This window comes from Rana temporaria, chromosome 11, assembly GCF_905171775.1.
Source record: "Rana temporaria chromosome 11, aRanTem1.1, whole genome shotgun sequence".
In the NCBI taxonomy this organism is placed as follows: Eukaryota; Metazoa; Chordata; class Amphibia; order Anura; family Ranidae; genus Rana; species Rana temporaria.
Genome location: NC_053499.1, coordinates 107,068,300 through 107,085,193, shown reverse-complemented (window position 1 = coordinate 107,085,193; position 16,894 = coordinate 107,068,300). Strand labels below are relative to the sequence as shown.

Below are 16,894 nucleotides of genomic sequence, written 5' to 3'. Positions count from 1 at the left end.
TAGAAATGGCACATCCAGTGTGTGTATGTGTGCCTAACATTGGGGGCTACACAGTGCACACTTTTTCTGTATAATGAATTCCTGAGATTTCCCTATCCTCTCTCCCCTCTGGAAATATCCACTGATCTGCAAGCAGATAATGTCTTGCCAATTGGAATGTCTTCTTTTTTATCTTTGCAGTGATGTTGCTGTTTATTATCCAAGTTGCTGCCAAAAGACTCAATGACTTGTTAAAGTGATACTAAAGGGTATTATTTCTTAAAAATGAAAAGATATCATACTTACCTGCTGATCGTCTCCTGTATCATGCCTGCAGTCTCTGACCAGCTCCTGTATCATGCCTGCAGTCTCTGACCAGCTCCTGTATCATGCCTGCAGTCTCTGACCAGCTCCTGTATCATGCCTGCAGTCTCTGACCAGCTGAATGAAAAAAATAGTAGCGCTAAAAAATAACTAAACGTTTCTAAATATTAAACAAGACTAATGGTGAAGTACATCAAACTTGCTTATTTAAAATCAGTAAAACAGCTTCACACATTGCACTCACATTTGATACAGCAAATCAAGGCACTTCAATAGTGAACTAAGCAGCGGGTTCCTCACAGGTGTTTATCTTGTTGCATTATGGTCACAGCGGACCTAAATAAAAATAGTCAGCCTCACCCCCTGCTCCGTTCGTCTCTCGTCACTTCAAAAAACACACCACACATGCGATGGTCGGTACTCGGACTCTTCCTTGGTGTGCTGTGTAACTTCCCCTAGACTAGTTTAGTCGCTCTGGACTTCACGCAGGGTTAAAGCGACGAAACTATTCTAGGGGAAGTTACGCGGCACACCAAGGAAGCGTCCGAGTACCGACCATCGCATGTGTAGTGTGTTTTTTGAAGTGACGAGTGAGGAGAGACGAACGGAGCAGGGGGTCAGGCTGACGATTTTTATTTAGGTCCGCTGTGACCATAATGCAACAAGATAATCACCTGTAAGGAACCCGCTGCTTAGTTCACTATTGAAGTGCCTTGATTTGCTGTATCAAATGTGAGTGCAATGCTGTTTTACTGATTTTAAATAAACAAGTTTGATGTACTTCACCATTGGAGTCACTTTACCTTTCATGTGGAACAACGATTCGGCTTGTGAGAATCATTGGTGGAATTGGTCAGTTCGTGTGAAGAAATATTTTGCGGTTTGTGCCAAGCATGAGAATGCAAGGCATATCGCATTGGTAAGCGCAATTCTTATGGGTGTGGAGTCGCTGAGCACTTTAGTGTGGTGAAAGGTCTCATATTAAGAAGATTTTTTGAAGATTTGTTTTCTTTTGGACACTTTAATTGTTTTCACCTGGAATATTATCACCTTGGATTTTCTATGTGGACGCTTTTTCACATATATATTTATACAATTTTTTCACTTTATTTATATATTCCTGCATTCCTCACAATATTTTCTGTATCACAAATGTATTGCTTAATATTTAGAAACGTTTAGTTATTTTTTAGCGCTACTATTTTGTTCATTCAGAATTTTTGGTACACATTATTATTATTCAAGTAGCTGCTTTTTTTTGAGGTTCGCACAGTCATTGGCGCAGTGGGGTGGAAGGAATTAGAAGGCGCACCTATTATTCTCTTTTTTTTTCACTATTTGTTTAGCTCCTGTATCATGCCTGCAGTCTCTGACCAGCTACTGTATCATGTGTACAGTCTCTGACCAGCTCCTGTTTCATAAGTGAAGGGTGACGAGTGCAATTAAATGCACTAGCAGTGAACAACGGTGAACACTAATTAGAAAAAATATATGCAAACAATGCTAAAAGAACCAAGTGAAGGAATAATGAATAAATACCAAATGTAAATTAGAGATTGACACCAAAATGTCTAAAACAATCAAAGATATAAAAATCAAACATTAATTGTAATGTCAAGTGACATGAAACACTAAATAATTCCAATAAAAGTCCAAAGACCGCTGTTAAATGAAGGTAATCAAATGGTAACACCGATGTGTCTTCCTAAATGGTGGGCTCACAGAACGCTTACCTCCCTCTTATGGGTAAATCGCCTGAAATAACTTCAAACCAGCTTGATGGAGATTGCAGCGTTCTGGCAACTGTATTGTAGATCCTGGTCTTCAGAAACATGGAGACTCGCCATGGAGGGCAGAAAGCATAGATATCAGAAACGCAGGATAACAAACAATTCCGGTCGGACGGGGTTCCGCGTCACTTCCGGTAACGTCTAGCTGTCCTTCCTTACGCGTTACGTCAAGCTGGTTTGAAGTTATTTCAGGCGATTTACCCATAAGAGGGAGGTAAGCGCTTTGTGAGCCCACCATTTAGGAAGACACATCGGTGTTACCATTTGATTACCTTCATTTAACAGCTGTATTTGATTGGACTTTTATTGGAATTAGTGTTTCATGTCACTTGACACATGATATTACAATTAATGTTTGATTTTTATATCTTTGATTGGTTTAGACATTTTGGTGTCAATCTCTAATTTACATTTGGTATTTATTCATTATTCCTTCACTGGATACAATGTTTTTCACTTGGTTCTTTTAGTATTGTTTGCATATATTTATTCTAATTAGTGTTCACCGTTGTTCACTGCTAGTGCATTTAATTGCGCTCGTCACCCTTCACTTGTTTAATCCATTATTTTGTCGTTAGCACATATAGATTTGAGCAGCAGTTTGATAGATTGCACTTTTATTTCATTACATTCACTATTGGCCAGAACTTAAGATATTTCTTTATTCTTAGCTCCTGTTTCATGTCTGCAGTCTCTGACCAGCTCCTGTTTCATGTCTGCAGTCTCTGACCAGCTCCTCTAGTATTTTGGGGAAGAGCCTGGAGTTCCTTTAAAAGTTGTCTGCCGTGTTTAGACTTTGCTACATGCAGGGAGTGCTTTTTTTTTTTTTTTAAGAACAGATAAAATAAAATAAAAATGGGAGTTCTGACTGCTTGAATTTTTTTGATGAAAACCACGCGCACTTGCGCTGTAATCATGATGCATTGCAGAATTGAATCATTGAAATGATAATCGTAATCAAATCAAATTGTGAGGCCAGTGAAGATGCACACCTCTATAAATGAGGAGTACTCAGAATGGTCCGGGTGGAAAGTAGAGTCCCCAAGGGTTCTGTCCTGGGACTAATTCTATTTAATTTATTCATAAACTACCTGGAGGTTGGGATAAACAGCTCGATCTCTGTACTTGCAGATGATACTAAACTAAGCAGGGCAATAACTTCTCCACAGAATGTGGAAACTTTGCAAGAAGATCTGAACAAATGAATGGGGTGGGCAACTACAGGGCAAATGAGGGTTAATGTAGAAAAATTTTAAATAATGCATTTGGGTGGCAAAAATATGAATGTAATCTACTCACTAGGGGGAGATCCTCTGGGGGAATCTAGGATGGAAAAGGACCTGGGGGTCCTAGTAGATAAAAGGCTCAGAAATGGCATGCAATTGCAAGCAAAGCAAACAGAATAGTGGCATGCATTAAAAAGGGGATTAACTCCAGAGATAAAACAATAATTCTCCCACTCTATCTGGACTATGCAGGCCAGTTCTGGGCATCAGTCCTCAGGAAGGATGTGCTGGAACTGGAGAGAGTCCAGAGAAGGGCAAGAAAACTATGGTATCTCACCCCCGCAAATCTACATACATTCTATCCCTCGGTCTCCCCGAACTGTTTTAGAGGTTGCACAGAACCGGGCACGCTATTACACACTTTCTGGAGCTGCCCCTCTTTGAGTCATATCTGGAACCTGGCGGCTGCCAGATTCAAAGACTCCTCAGGCCATACAGTTACCCCTACTCCTCAAATATGTATATTATATGCCAAGATCCCAGAGGTCCCCACCCATTCTGCTAGACTATTCCACTCATTGTGTAGCTCAATTCAGTGGATGATTGCACTCAATTGGAGATCCTGTAGTGTCTCTTGGGCACAGGTACTTGAAAGAATGGAAACGATCAAACTCTCCGAAAAAGTTTATCACACACTTAATGACAGCATTCAGGTTTATAACACAAAATGGTCATGTTGGAATACCCCACCACATTATTAACCTCACTCCATATGTCTTTCGGTGGGCTCTCTTTACCCAAGTTTTACTAGGCAACTAATTCTCCCAATATTTCTTTTTGAGGTTACAACATGCAATGTACCCCACATATGTTTCCACAACCTATTCAATAACTTTGTACTGACATCTATCTTTGTCAACTTTTATGATTGACCATGTATTGCTACTTTTTTTTTTCATTGAAAATTTTCAATAAACTTTTGTAAACAAAAAAAGAAGGGCAAGAAAACTAAGGGACAGGAGGACCCTAGTTATGAGGAAAGGTTACGAGCACTGAACTTTTTCTCTCTGGCGAAGAGACACTTGAGAGGGGATATGATTTCAATGTACAAATACTGTACTGGAGACCCAACAATAGAGATAAAGCCTTTTGCAAAAGGGAATTTATTGAGAGACACAGCCATTCACTAAAGTTAAAAGAAAAGCGGTTTAACCTTAAACTAAAGAGCAGTTAGGATGTGAAATTCTCTTCCACAGGCAGTGGTTTGAGCAGGGAGCAATAATAACTTAAAAAAACTATTACCGTATTTGCCGGTGTATAAGGCGACCGGGCATATAAGACGACCCCCTCATTTTACATTTTTTGCCTGTACTCACCGTATAAGACGACCCCCCCTTCCGACGCTTTATATTTCTTCCTTCTGGAGCCAATCACAGCGAGCAATGTATTTTATTAATGAATACAAAGCCTGCTTGGATTGGCAGAGGCTGTAACATCATCAGCCCACGCCTCTCTGACTCTCAAAGCCAATCCGAGCAGGCTCCTATATGTAGCCTGCTCGAGTTTGGCAGAGGTTGTTACTCCAATCCGAGCAGGCTCTGTATTAATTTGAATACATCGCTCACCGGGAATGGCTAAGCGGTATATACTGTATGTAGCCGAAGCTACATACAGTATTACCACACATACAGCAGGCATCCGAACAGCTGACCCGGCGTATAAGACGACCCCTAATTTTTGGCCAGTTTTTTTAAGTGTAAAAGGTAGTCTTATACGCCAGCAAATACAGTAGATAAGCACCTGAACATCCATAACATACAGGGATATACAATGCAATACTGACAGAAAATCACACACATAGGTTGGACTTGGTGGACTTTTTTCCACCTCGCCTACTATGCAACTATGTAGCATTGATAAATTTCACAATAGGAGGTAAATATCACACTAATGAAAAAGAAAAACAGATCAGTAATGGTCAAAAAGAGCAGCCTTACGTCGGGGTCCTGCCCCAGTAGTCTTTTTGTGTGATATTTATCTCTATTGTCATTGCAAATGCTGAGAGGGGAGTTGATAAAAAGTGGACACTCTAATCCACACACTAATGGCATTATTGTAGACTGTGCACTTTCTTTGAATGTATCTGAGAATTAGAACAAATAAACCAACAGTATACGGATTCTTATTGTAGAAATAAGCATTGCCCTCAAGTATTGGTTTATTATGCTGTGCCTGTGCAGTGCGCTTGGCCTTGTGCATGTACAGCTGTGGCCAAAAGTTGAGAATGACCCCAATATAAATTTTCACAAAGTCTGCTGCTTCAATGTTTTTAGATCTTTTTGTCAAAATGTTACTATGATATATAGGAGGTATAATTTACAGCATTTATCGCACGTGTCAAAAGCTTTTATTGACAATTACATTAAAGGGTCACTAAAGGATTTTTTTTTTTTTAGCTAAATAGCTTCCTTTACCTTACTGCAGTCCTGGTTTCATGTCCTCATTGTTCGTTTTTGCTTTGATGTTGCTGTAAATCCTCTCTGTTCTGGACACTTTCTGGTTGCCTGTTTCCTGATGACCACAGTACTGGGAGATTTCTCACGGTGGTCACTAATCAAGGAGGTGTGATTACTGTGCGTAAAACGAAACTGGATTGGTGCTGAGGAGTTTTAGACAAAGTATCACTGCTCTCTATTGGCTGACTGCCCTCTAGTGGCTCTCTGTACATCAGAGAACCAGCAAACAACAGCAAAAACGAAACTACACTGCAGGCACATTATATGATTGTTTTTTATCTATTTTTAATCATTTTTAAAAGGAATCGGTTAACTATTATGTCTCTATACCCTGTAAACAGTCATTTCAGCTAAAAACAATTTTTCCTTTAGTGACCCTTTAAGTTTATGCAAAGTCAATATTTGCAGTGTTGAGTTGACCTTTATTTTTCAAGACCTCTGCAATTCACCCTGGCAGCCCATTTTTGCATAATCAATGCTTGGAGTTTGTCAGAATTTGTGGGGGGTTTTTGTTCACTCACCCGCCTGTTGAGTTTTGAACACAAGTTCTCAAGGGGATTAAGGTCTGGGGAGTTTCATGGCCATGGACCCAAAATGTTAATGAAGTGGCATGGGGAACAAAACATGATCACTTTTTGGCAAGGTGCGCCATCATGCTAGAAAAGGCATTTTTCATCAAACTGTTCTTGGATGGTTAGGAAAAGTTGTTCTCAGAGCCTGAATATGTTTTTGTACCATTCTTTATTCATGGCTGTGTTCTTAGGCAAAATTGAGCCCACTCCCTTGGCAGAGAAGCAACCCACCCTATACAGTATTCGTCTCAGGATGCTTTCCTGTTGGCATGAGCATGACACAAGACGGATCATGCAACGCTCATACTCACCTTTTTTTCCCTGGCAAGGTTGTTCTGGATGCTCAAAACAATCAGAAAGGAGATTCAGAGTGACTTTACTCTAGTCAGCAGTACAATCCCTGTACCTTTTGCAAAATACCAGTCTGTCCCTGATGTTTTTCCTGGAGTGAGATAGTGGCCTGGCCTCTTTGCTTCCCTTCTTGACACCAGGCTAAGCTGCTGAAAGGTTTTGTTGTGTTCTGTTCAGTTTCTTGAACTGTTAAAGTTCACGTAAATGATTGTGCACTGCATGCCGGCATCACGATCATGCAAAGTGTTTATTTTTTACCCTTTTGTCAAAAAAACAATATTCTTGACGAAACGGTTTTAATTATAAATCTGTCTGTAGTGCATGTTCAAACCTTAAAAATACCATAATTAAAAAAATTCGATTTTTCACGCCAACAGTAGTATATGAGTTTGGAAATTGTAGAGAAATGCTTAAGTAATGCATTACAATTTAACTACACCCATTAGATTTTAGATGACCAAGATTAGTTTTAATCAACTAAAATGTACTGGAGATTTAGTCGACTAAAACGAAAACACTTTGCAGAAGACTAAAATGGGACTAAACTAAAATGATATTTTAGTTCTAAAACAAAACTAAATCTTAATTTGTTGCCAAAATTAACACTGGTGTAGGGTCAGCTGACCAAAAGTGGCCAAGGCGGACAGTAAGAAACAAACCAAAGAGAAGAACTCCACGTGTCTATTGCATGTACAAGCAGCAGTGGACAGGTGCTTCCTCAATGCTACATAGTGTGAATGCCAGATTGTGTGTGGCACCCAGTGGATAAGTGCTCAATCCCTCCTTCTGCAATTAGACCAACAGAAAGCAGGAAATTTGAAAGCAGTCTACTCACAAGCTTAGTCTTTAAAGAATAAGTTCACCTCTCATAACATGTTACACCCATACAAGGGCTGGTCCCAGCTACCACCCCGCTGACAGCTAGTGGGGATCTTCTCCCTGTGCCTGCTGTCAAAATTGAAAAAAGTATGGCAATGCGGGGCTCTGCCCTGCCCGGCCACGTTACTCATTCAGTGAATGGAAAACTTAGCAGCTGTCGGCTTTTAGTTCTCAAACTACCACAGTGCTGTGGTAGTTCATGGATTCTTCCTGTCAGAGTTAATCGGCTTGCCCGTACGAAGGACTCCTAAAAGGTCTGTAGGAGTCCTGCATGGCATCAGCCAGTGGCAGAACTTGCGACTGGGCCCTGCAGTTCTGCCGCCGCCCAAGACCCAGCATCTCCCCCTGCACCTGTGGCTTCCCGTTTGGAATGCAGTGGGGGGGAGTGGGATCTTTCTGGGGCTTGTAGTTTTCCCTGAGTGTATACAGCGAAGAGGGGAGGGGCCTCTGACCCAGGCAGCTATCAGTTTCACTCTTCAGTGTACAAGTGAGTCGCTCTGCTTGAAAACGGTTGCCGATGGCTGCCTGGGTCAGAGGTCCCACCCCTCTCCATTGTATACACTCGGGAGGAGAACTACAATCCACAGGGAGATCCCATGGGCATCATAGAGCTGCTGATCGCTACCACCCCCTGTGCTGGGGGTTGGAGGTACACAGCGGAGACAGCCAGGTACACAGGAAAACTCTGGGGACCCCGATGTAAGGGGGGAGGCTCTCTGGGGACCCCAATGCAAGGAGGGAGAAGGCTCTCTGGGGACCCCAATGCAAGGGGGGAGAAGGCTCTCTGGGGACCCAAATGCAAGGGGGGGAGAAGGCTCTCTGGGTAACCCAATGCAAGGGGGGGGGGAGAAGGCTCTCTGGGGACCCCAATGCAAGGGGGGGGAAGGCTCTATGGGGACCCCAATGTAAGGGGAGGGAGAAGGCTCTCTTGGGACCCCAATGCAAGGGGGGAGAAGGCTCTCTGGGGACCCCAATGCAAGGGGGGAAAAGGCTCTCTGGGGACCCCAATGCAAGGGGGGAGAAGGCTCTCTGGGGACCCCAATGCAAGGGGGGAGAAGGCTCTCTGGGGACCCCAATGCAAGGGGGGAGAAGGCTCTCTGGGGACCCCAATGCAAGGGGGGAGGCTCTGGATCCCGATGTAAGGAGGGGGGCTATCTGGACCCCGATGTAAGGGTTTCTTGCACAGGGGTCCTGAAGATTCTAGTTGCGCCTCTACTGCCATGCTTTAAAGCCTGCAATGCTTTACAGGCTTTGGCGACAAAAAAAATATAAATGTACGTTTTTAACCTGCAAAAAAATTTGCATTTATTTTTTTGGGGAAAAAGGTGAACTTCTCAAAGACAAGGTCAAGCATTGAGGCAATGTCACAGCTCTGGGCCTGAAAAGTGCACCATGGCTAACTTTTACCAGGACACAAAAGTCTGTAAAGCACCACAATGAAGTGTCCAGAGCCTTAACATCACATTCTAGGCTAGCCCTGCATGTCCAATTCAGTGCACTTCGAAGTCAGGCTTAGGAAAAGTGGACCAGGATAGTTGCAAAAAAAAGGACAAGCCCATGAACTTTATAGCAGGAATCCTGATTGAAAAAAAAAAATGGATAGCAAAAAAAGGTTAGACATTTCTCAGCAGAGCTGAAGAAATCATCCATCACCCTAGGAAACTAGCAAAAAACAGACATGCTGGAAGTAGGAGTGGGGGTTTATCCTGGGCTGGTCTACAATTCTGCCTAAAGGTGGCAGTATAACCCGATAGTTTAAAGCAGAGTTCCACCCTAAAAATGAACTTTCTATTAACAGCTTGCCTTTAATGTAAAAAAAAAAAAAAAAAATGTTTTACTCACTTCCATCTGGCTGTTACTAGGCAGATTTCGTAATCTGCCTAGTTCCTGGTACTAGGTGGTTCACTTCCTGTCCTAAGACCCCATTGCCTCCTGGGCATTACGGTGCCTAAAAATCGCCCCAGCATGCACCTCTCCTTGAAAACCAGGAAGAAAAGGGAACTGGGCTTCACTACCCACACATATGATGGATACGGCCACAACATGAGCTGGAGGATATAAGGCAAGTGTTTGCAATGATTTCTGGAACGATTGGGGCGCTATTAATATGTTTTAGGGACTATTTGATGTGATTAATTTTAGCTTGCAAAAAAAAAAAAAAAAAAAAAATTATGCCCGGAACCTGGCTTTAAAAATTTTTGTGTTCTTCAATTGACAAAGTGTAATGTAATATAGTGTAAAAAAATTGTGGCACTAAATGAATGTTTTAATATGCAATATTATATATATTTGCTCTTCACTAAAGAAGTTCATGCATAATTTAGTAATCTCTGTCTTTATTAAAAAGACACGAACCTCAGATTTAAAAAAAAAAAATCTATTCTATTCTGCTGCGATCTAACTTTCTGTTGGAGGGTGGCTATGTTCGTTCTCCGTGGTCCTGCTGTACTGTATGTCAGAATGTAGCTACTGCGCTCTTCCTCGCCCCTGAGGACAACTAGTAACTATGGGATTTGTAATTTGTCTACAGCACTGCACATGACAGAAACAGTTTGGGAGCTCACAGAAGACATTACAAGGAAGCAGAAAAACAAGTAAGAAAGATTTGATGGAAAATAGATTACAGGGCCATTAAGTAGTGGGCGTGTATATATTTTTTAGAGAACAATTTTGTTTAGCATCACTTTACTGAGATTTTTCGGCAATTAACCTGATGAAAGGTAAATATTTGACACCTGACAAACCAAACAGCCCAAGATAACAGTTCAAAAGTGCAGACACCTTGTGGTACCTGAAAGTATCAGTTGTATTCATATCAATACCCATGGAGCCCCATGAATCTAAGGGATTCAAGGCCTGTATACCAGGCATTGCGATATCTCAAAGTCTGGGTTTATCTCCCCCTCATTTTTTATCTTTCATTCGCCAGAGCCTCGATGGGCAATAAAGGCTCTGGCATTGACCATCAAATGTCACAAGTCAGGGCACATTACAAGCAAGGACATAACGTAATCAAAGCCAAGTGGCCACACAGGGACACAGTTAATTTTTAAAACGGGTATCTAAAAGCATTTACAAGGTACCTGCAACTCGGCATTCTAGTTACCTTTTCTACTTTTTAGATCATTTATCATGATCAAAACACTACACGGTATAAAAAGTTTAGCCAATGTATTAACCACCTTACCTGGTTATTTAGGAAGCCCTCCACCTGTTTAGTATCTCTTAGGAACACCTGGAAGCTGTAGCCTTGAGAGAGCAGCTCATGTCTGTTCTCCCACATTTGACTTAGCTCATTCCATCCAGTGTCTAGAGCCTTAAGTCGCTGTTGTAGGAACATATATTGGGCATCAGTTTGACCACGAGTTACTTCTTCACCAACATCTCTTATCCTCTTGTAGTCTGCTCCATAACGTTCAATTTCATTCTTTATGCCTTCATGCTGTGCAAGCAGGCGTTCTGCCTCAACCAAGTCAGCTGGGACATCCTCAGATGCTACGGCAGTCTGAGCCCGAGACAGCCAACTCTGGAAGTCATCCAAGTCACGTAAAAATCCTTGCAACTTGCTTGCTTCCCCTAGGGTTTCTTCTCTTCTTTTCATGGTATCCTTTAACTCATCCCAAGTCTCATCTATATCAGATAAACGACCAGTAATAGCTGAAGCTCTCTGTGGGTGTTCTGAAGCAAGCTTATCAGCTTCTGAACGAAGGTCCCCAACTTTTCCTTGTATGGCTTCAAGATCACGTTCCATACCAGTGAGCTTGCGTTGAAGAGCAGTAACTCCTGCCAAGTCATTTCCCAGGCTCTGTGTGGACTCTATAACTTTGGTCTTTTCTCTCATCCAGCATACAGTCTCATTACACTCCAAGTGATAATTTTGGATTTCTAGAGCAGAGTCAAGAGCGTTCCTCTTTTGACCAACCAGCTCGCGAAACCGATTCCAACTGCAAACAACAAATGATTGGAGTATGTAAAAAGGGTTTAAGTTTAAAAAAAACATACATCTTTAACGGTTTCAATATAGGGCACTTTTACCATCTTCCTGCCCAGGCCAATTTTCACACTTTAACCGGTTCCCGACCGGCGCACGACGATGTAAGTCGACAGAATGACACGGCTGCGCAAATGGGCGTACAGGTACGTCCCCTTTAATTTGCGAGCCGTGTGGTCGCACGCCACCTTCGTACTCGCGACCCTGCCGTGAGCTCCGTGACTATGCCCGCGGGACCTAATCGCCGCCGGTGTCCCGCGATTGGGTCACAGAGCTGAAGAATGGGGAGATGTTAGTGTAAACACAACATCTCCCCATTCTGCCTATGTGAGACTGTCACTGATCGTGTTCCCCGTCATCGGGAACAACGATCAGTGACGTGTCACGGCAAGCCACGTCCCCTAACAGTTACAAGCACTCCCTAGGACACACTTAACCCCTTCAGCGACCCCCTACAGGTCAACCCCTTCACTGCCAAGGTAATTTTTACAGTAATCAGTGCATTTTTATAGCACTGATCGCTGTAAAAAAGACAATGGTCCCAAAATGGTGTCAAAAGTGTCCACCATAATGTCGCAGTCACAATAAAAAATCGCTGATCGCCGCCATTACTAGTAAAAAAAAAAATATTAATAAAAATGCCATAAAACTATCCCCTATTTTGTAGACGCTATAACTTTAGGGCAAACTAAACGCTTACTGCAATTTTTTTTACCAATAACATGTAGAAGAATACGTATTGGCCTAAACTGAGGGAAAAAAATACATTATAATTTTTTGGGGGATATTTTATATAGCAAAAAGTTGAAAATATTGAATTTTTTTCAAAATTGTTGCTCTATTTTTGTCTATAGCGCAAAAAATAAAATTCGTAGAGGTGATCAAATACCGCCAAAAGAAAACTATTTGTAGTGAAAAAAAAAAAAGGATGTACATTTTTTGGGGAGCCAAGCCGCACGTGCAATTGTCAGTTAAAGCGACGCAGTGCCGAATCGCAAAAAGTGGCCTGGTCTTTAACCAGACAAATGGTCTGGGGCTTAAGTGGTTAAATGACAATTGCAAAGTCATGCTGGGTTTATGTTTGCTAAAAAAAAAAAAAAAAAAAAAATAGCCAATTTTTATTTTCCTTCACTTGTCAGAAAATTTTGTGAATAGGATTTTTGTACTCACCGTAAAATCCTTTTTTCTTTGACAGTAGGGTTTATATGCCGTCTATCAGGAGAGGACTAGGCAGACATGTTAAACAGTTAAAAACATGCAACAGCAAAGCTGAACAGTACCGCCCAGGGGGCGGTCCCTCTGGCTATAACCCCTCACTCTGCATCTAGCAGCTCAGTTTGTCAAAAAGCAGAACAAAAAGGAGGGGTGGGTGCTGTGTCCGTCCATGAACTTCAGAGAAAAGGATTTTACGTTGAGTATAAAAATTTTATTTTCTCTTTCGTTCATGAACAGCTCATTTATTCTTGACAGTAGGGACGTCCCGAAGCAGTGTCAAAAAAACGAGGGGTGGGCACAGCAAGCAAACCAACTTCCCCCCAAAACAAACTAAGCTCCTCAACAGAGGAGTTTCAACCTTAAATGGCCACCTGCAAAACTTTGCGGTCGAAGCAAGCATCCGCAGATGCATGCACATCAACCTTGTAAAACTTTTTTTTTTATCAAGCAAAACTTATTTATTGAGCACAAAAGGTATTTGTACACACATGGTTCAGAGCAAAACAAATACAAAAGATACAAAATACAAAAGAACAGTCAGTACCGACACATACAGCAGTAACGCATTACACATAATCGACAAGAACAATGGCAACCTAGTCTTCACTGCAGATAAAAGGAACATTCCCCCCCATCCAGAAAAAAAAATTAGAGCAACCCTATATATTCTAGGAAAACAGTCAGTCATAGACCAGATCCAATGGGGCCAGACCGGGAACACCTAGCCATGGGGCCCACAGTTTATCAAATTTACCTCTTTTACCCCCTATGTTGATAGATCAGTTTTTCTAGACAGATAGTGTCACCCATTTGGGCAAGCCACTGTGGGGGGTTCCGTGGATTTCCAGTGCCTCAGGATTACCTTCCAAGCTTGAAAGAAGGCCCTCGCCACTGCCTGCCTGTGGGTGTTCTCCAGTGGGAGTGCATCTAATATGCCCAGCAAACAATACTTGGGGTCGACAGGAATTTTTGTCTGAAAACCTACGTTAGATCTACCGGTAACGGTATTTCTACGAGCCTTCCAGGACGGCACACCAGAGAGATAAGGGCTCCTCCCACAGGAAACACAATCAATTGACAAGTTTGTTATAAGTTCCCACCCCTCCCCTTGCTCCTCAGTATTTAATAAAGTAATCTTGAACTGGTTCACAAGGGGCACCCCATCGGTACTTACCATTTAGCATATAGCTTACCTTTCTTCACATAGGGTGGGTAGTAGGCCTGCCGTCCTGGAAGGCTCGTAGAAATACCGTTACCGGTAGATCCAACGTAGGTTTTCTCCTACGCCTTCCAGGACGGCACACCAGAGAGGATATAAAAGGACCTCAGGCCTACCTCAGGGTGGGACCACAGCTTGGAGGACCTTCCGACCGAAAGCCAGGTCTTGCTGTGACAACAATTCTACACGGTAGTGTTTCAGGAAGGTGTGATGACTTGACCAGGTAGCCGCAGTACGGATCTGGTCCCAGGAGGCACCTGCTCTCTCCGCCCAAGATGTCGCCAGAGATCTGGTTGAATGAGCTTTGATATTAAGTGGAGCTGGTTCTCCTGCACACTGATAAGCCTCTGTAATAGCTTCTCTAATCCATTTTGAGACTGATGGCCTTGAGGCCTGTAATCCCTTCCTGACCCCACCATAGAGGATTAGGAGATGGTTAGATTTCCTGAAACTTTTGGTTCTATCTAAATATATAAGAAGACATCTTCTTACATCCAAACAGTGGAACTTAAACTCCTTCTCGTTCTTTGGTTCTGAACAAAAGGACGGCAATATAATTTCTTGCGTCCTGTTGAGTAAGGATGCTACTTTAGGTAGGTATAAGGGATCTGCCCTAAGAGTGACCCTGTCTGGTTGCACCCTAAGAAAAGGCTCTTTCATAGACAGAGCTTGCAGATCTCCTACCCTCCTGGCTGTAGTAATAGCCAACAAAAAAGTTAATTTTAACGTAAGGAACCTAAGGGAAACTTTCTCTAAAGGTTCAAAAGGAGGCATAGATAATGACTCTAATACCCTAGTAAGGTCCCATGGTGGACAGAAGCTTTTAAGGACGGGGGACATTCTTTCCCTAGCTAGTAAGAACCTCTTAACTAGGTCGTCCTTCGCTAATCTTTTATCCAGGTACACCGAGAGGGCCGCTACCTGTACTCGCAGGGTGCTAACCTTAAGCCCAGCGTCCGCTCCATCCTGGAGAAAATCCAGGATAACCGGAACCGACTGGGAAGACTTTTGTCTTTTTCTACTCCAGGTCTGGAAGGTTCTCCATATCTTTGAGTAGATCTTTCTAGTGACCGGCTTTCTACTTGTAAGGAGAGTATCAATCACCTTTTCTGAACAACCTTTTTGTTTCAGAATCTGGCGCTCACTAACCAGGCTGTTAGCTGAAAGAACTCTGGTCTCGAGTGAAACACTGGACCTTGTCTGAGAAGATCTGTCCTGGCTGGGAGTCTCAGAGGCTCTGCTACTGACATGAACCTCAGGTTCGCAAACCATGTCCTCCTTGGCCACCATGGGGCAATAAGGAGGACCTGACCGGGGGACTTGCTGACTTTCTGGAGTACCCGCGGAATTAGCGCCAGGGGTGGGAAAGCGTAGGCCATTTTGAAATGCCAGTTCTGGGACAGCGCATCCAGGCCCTCTGAATCCCGTTCTACCGAGGCTGAGAAGTACCTGTTCACTTTCCTGTTCTTCCGGTTCGCGAACAGATCTATGTCTGGTTCGCCAAACTGAAGAACTAAGGCCTGAAAGACCTCGGGACTCAATTCCCATTCCCCCTGTCTTAATTGTTGGCGACTGAGGAAGTCCGCTTCTATGTTGTCTGTCCCCTTTATATGTATGGCTGAGATGGAGGTGACATTCTTCTCTGCCCAACCCAGGATTTTCATGGTTAGTTCTAATAGGGGACCGGATCTGGTACCGCCTTGGTGATTCAGGTAGGCCACTACTGTAGCGTTGTCTGAGCTCACCTGGACCTCCCTGTCTGTGACATCTTGTTGGAAGGCCTTCAGAGCTTCTCCTACTGCTCTGAGCTCCCTGGTATTGGAAGATTGATGAGCCAGGAAGTAGCACCATCTTCCTTGGGCTTTTTTCTTTCCCAAGTGGGCACCCCACCCCCATGTGCTGGCATCCGTAGTCAATTTTACCGGATCCCATTGTGCCCAAGGTCGACCTTCCCTTAGGTTTTGGTGACTGGTCCACCACTCTAGGGATGAGAGGACCTGAGGGGTGAGTACAATCTCCTGATCCAGGGATTCCTTCTTCTTGTCCCAAGAGGACAGAAAGAAAAAATGGAGCATCCTTGCATGTAATTGGGACCAGACTACTGCTGGTATGGATGCCGACATTAAGCCTAGCACTCTCATAACTGACCTCCTGGGAAGTCTGGGGAATCTCACCAGATTCTCTGCTCCTGACACTAATTTTTTTATTTTTTCCTCTGGCAGGAAAAGCGTCTGGAGCCTGGAGTCTATAGTGTAGCCCAGGAAATTTTTTACCTGTTCTGGTATGAGGGAGGATTTCTCTAAATTGATAATCCAGCCTAGGCTTTCTAAAAACTCTATCACCCTGTTGGTATCCCTCTGAACCTGTGACTCTGTCTGCCCGGAGATCAGTAGATCGTCCAGGTATGGTATAAGGCATATTCCTTGAAGATGTAGGAATGCTACTGCCTCTGCCAGAATTTTTGTAAAGATTCTGGGGCTGGAGGTTAGGCCGAAGGGTAGTGCCCTGAACTGCCAATGAAAGATTTCCTCCCCTACCACCACCGCAAACCTCAAAAAGGCCTGATGGTCCACGTGAATTGGCACGTGCAAATAGGCGTCCTTCAGGTCTATGGTTGTCATGTAGGTTTCCTTCATGAGGTTCTTTCTTACTGAGTAAATACTCTCCATGGAGAATTTCTTTTGTTCTAAAAATCCGTTTAGTTTTTTTTTTAGGTTTACTATCAGGCGGAATTTTCCTGATGGTTTCTGAACCAAAAACACGTGGGAATAGAACCCCCGGTATTGCTGTTCTACTGGCACTGGTGTTATTACTAGTTGCTCTACCAATTCC

The 16,894-nt window shown here is 43.0% G+C and overlaps 1 protein-coding gene across 1 annotated transcript in view; it reads right to left on the bottom strand.

Annotated features, from left to right (window-relative positions):
• SPTBN2 (spectrin beta, non-erythrocytic 2) overlaps positions 1-16,894 on the bottom strand; it is a 904,339-nt gene that overhangs the window by 227,796 nt on the left and 659,649 nt on the right. The window contains 1 exon segment of the mRNA XM_040328797.1: positions 10,825-11,581. Within this exon segment, the coding sequence (XP_040184731.1) occupies positions 10,825-11,581 (757 nt within the window).